The sequence below is a fragment of the Mandrillus leucophaeus genome, unplaced genomic scaffold (genome assembly GCF_000951045.1).
Source record: "Mandrillus leucophaeus isolate KB7577 unplaced genomic scaffold, Mleu.le_1.0 Scaffold330, whole genome shotgun sequence".
NCBI classification, from domain to species: domain Eukaryota; kingdom Metazoa; phylum Chordata; class Mammalia; order Primates; family Cercopithecidae; genus Mandrillus; species Mandrillus leucophaeus.
The window spans coordinates 820,572-823,363 of NW_012103477.1; the positions used below are offsets into that span (position 1 = coordinate 820,572).

The 2,792-nt window shown below is 47.9% G+C and overlaps 1 protein-coding gene across 1 annotated transcript in view; it reads left to right on the top strand.

Moving 5' to 3' along the window:
• Positions 1–2,792, top strand: part of CCDC27 (coiled-coil domain containing 27) — a 19,924-nt gene that overhangs the window by 6,410 nt on the left and 10,722 nt on the right. Inside the window, 1 exon segment of the mRNA XM_011988441.1 lies at positions 2,071–2,220. Within this exon segment, the coding sequence (XP_011843831.1) occupies positions 2,071–2,220 (150 nt within the window).

The window sequence follows — 2,792 nt, forward strand, 5'->3', positions numbered from 1 at the left end:
AAAAAAAAAAAAAAAAAAAAGTACAAATTCAATTCCTTTAAAATATATCCAGATTTTCTTTTTCCTCATTTCAGTTTTGTGTTCTGTGTTTTTCTAGGAATGCATCTATTTCATATACGTTTTTTAATGTATCAGCCTAAGGCTGTACATAGTACTAGGATAATTACTATCCGTTATGCAGCAGCGTGGGCAGGGTAAGGACAGCCTCTGTCTCACTTCCAGCGTGGCTGCCTTGTGCCTCCTTCCTCTTTTTCCCCATTGGTCTTGCTGGAGTTTTATCAATGTTAATAACCTTCTCTTAGAATCAGCTTTAGATTTTGTTGATTTTTCTCTAGTGTCTGTTTCCTTTCTCTACAGTCTTTTGAAGCTGGTAAAGTTTTGATGAAAATTATGGACATGAGTCACAAAATGTTGGCGAGTTGGTGCAGGGCACAGAGACCTGGGGGGGGGGTTATATAATTGCATGGAGACATAAGGGGGCTTGACAGTCCCAGCTCCTGCTCCTGTGGGTCCATGATATTCATTTTGTTTACTCCTCCTACTCTACCTGTACATTATTAGAGATTTCACTGCTTTAAAAGTGTTCCTACCTTTTAATCAAGCAATTTCATTTCTGAGAAATGGCCTGAGTGTACCATTAGACAAAAGTCAGGCAGATACGCTGTTGTTATTCATGCAGGCAGCAGGGAGGGGATTCACCAGGTCATGTGCATGAACTATCCAAGGGAAGGGCTGCAGGCTTGGCTGCCTCCAGGAGCTCCAAGGGGCTCGCCAGGCTTTCCTTTATCTCATCTCTGCCTTCATCTGGGCTGTCATAGATGAACTCTTCTCATCTGGTGGCAAGAGAGCCACCTGCCACAACAAGTTTGCAGCTGGCATTGTGTAAACTCGGCAGCTCTAACAGGAAATCAGATCTCCTTTCCAGCAATCCTTGAACTATTTTGAGACGTGAGAGTGTCTCAGGTGACCATGACCAGGGTGATAAAATGTGATTTCCGCACATTTTTTCCCTTTAACTTTGTATTGCAGGCATAAAGGGGTAAGAATCCATACTATAAAGATTCCCATGTACCTTTCCATTCCCCGGATGTTAAATGTGGCCACGTTTGCTTTATCCTTCTCTCCTCTCTCTCCCCCTTGCTCCTGTCTCCCTTCCTATATCATAAATTTTCGCACCTAACTTTATTCCTTCTACTTTCTATAGGATTAATTTTTAGTTCTTTTTCTGAAATCTTGAGATAGATACTTGGATCATTGATTTTCCATTGCCCTCCCGCTATATGCATTTTAAGGCTGTAAATTTGTCGTTAATCACAACTTTAACTGCGTCCCACGAGCTTTGATGTGTCCAGATGTTCATTTTCATTAGTTTAAAATGTTTCTAGCTTCCTTTGTAATTTCTTTTTAGACCCTTTGGCGACACAGAAGCCTATCACTTACTTTCCAAACATTTAGGGGACCTTCTAGTTATCTTTCCTTCCAGAATATTCTGTTGGGATCATTTTCCTTCCGCCTGAAGAACTCCCTTTAGTATTTCTCTAAGTTCAGATCTGCTGGTGACAGATTCTTTCAATTTCTGTTTGCCTGAAAACATCTTTATTTTTGTCTTTAAGTTTGAAGAATTGAGGGAGTTGAGATTCTGAGAACAAAAGTTTGAGGAGCTCCCCAACAAGCCCCTAGGGAAGCTTGGAGGGTATTGCCAGTTAAGTGTGGGGACTGCAAAGAAGACTGGCGTCCTGTGGTATAGTGGGGTGCAAGGACAGACCACGGGCCAGGTCCGAAAGGGAAGCTACCTTGCAACTCCTCGGAGGAGGATTTAGGATCTGCTCTTAGGATGGGTGCAGAGGCGCTGGAGGTGCCAGGCATGGCTGCAGTAAAGAGCTGGCACATCTTGGTCTCCAGATGTGTAGTGCTAGCTCTTTACCACAGTACACATCTTGAAATCCCTGGGACCCTGGGTTTTGGGGTCCCAGGACAGCAGATCTGCTCCTCCTGGGGGGGCTGGAGGCAGGTTGGGGGAAGAGTGTGTGGCTGCATGGCCCACGGGGGCTGCCCCGGTTTTCTGCCCAGGATCACTGCCTGTCCGAGCTGGAGATACAGGTTCAGAAGAAAGACGAGGAGATCCTGCTGCTCCAGGAGGAGAGGGAGGCCCTGAAGACGCAGCTGAAATGCCTCCTCAAAGGCAAAGGCCAAGAGGCATCCATGTCCCCAGGCAGGAGGGTGAGCCAGCCCCAGCGGGGCACAGTGCAGAGCTCTAAGACAGTCGTTTCCAAAGCATCCAAAACTGCTGGTGACACACAGACCCCTGGCAAACCCCCAGGCCCCCTGGATCCTACCAGGTCCTCGCTGGAACGCGGACCAGTTCTCAGGGTTCTGATCAACAGGCAGGGGAGAAGCGAACAGAGGCATGAAATGACAAATGAGAGCCATGAGCCAATGCAACAGGCAGGGGAGAGGCGAACGTAGGTGCAAAATGACAAATGAGAGCTGTGAGCCGATGTCTAGGCACCTGCACCTGGTTTCTGACTTGCTTTCTGCCTGGGGCAAGGCATGGCGCTGTCTGGGCTCAGGGTCTTTATCTATAAAATGAGGGCTGAGCTAACCTCTGAAATCCTGGGTCATGGAGGCCACCCTGCAGGCGGATTCCCCAGGCCTGGCCGTGTGCATCATGGGCAGTGGTAGCTTGGACTACCCTGCCCTGGCCGGGAATCCCTTCTCCCTACTCTCTGGCTGTGAGCCCCGCTGTGAGGTTGGGGATGGGGTTGGGGTGGGGTGAGGGCCACATGGCTTTG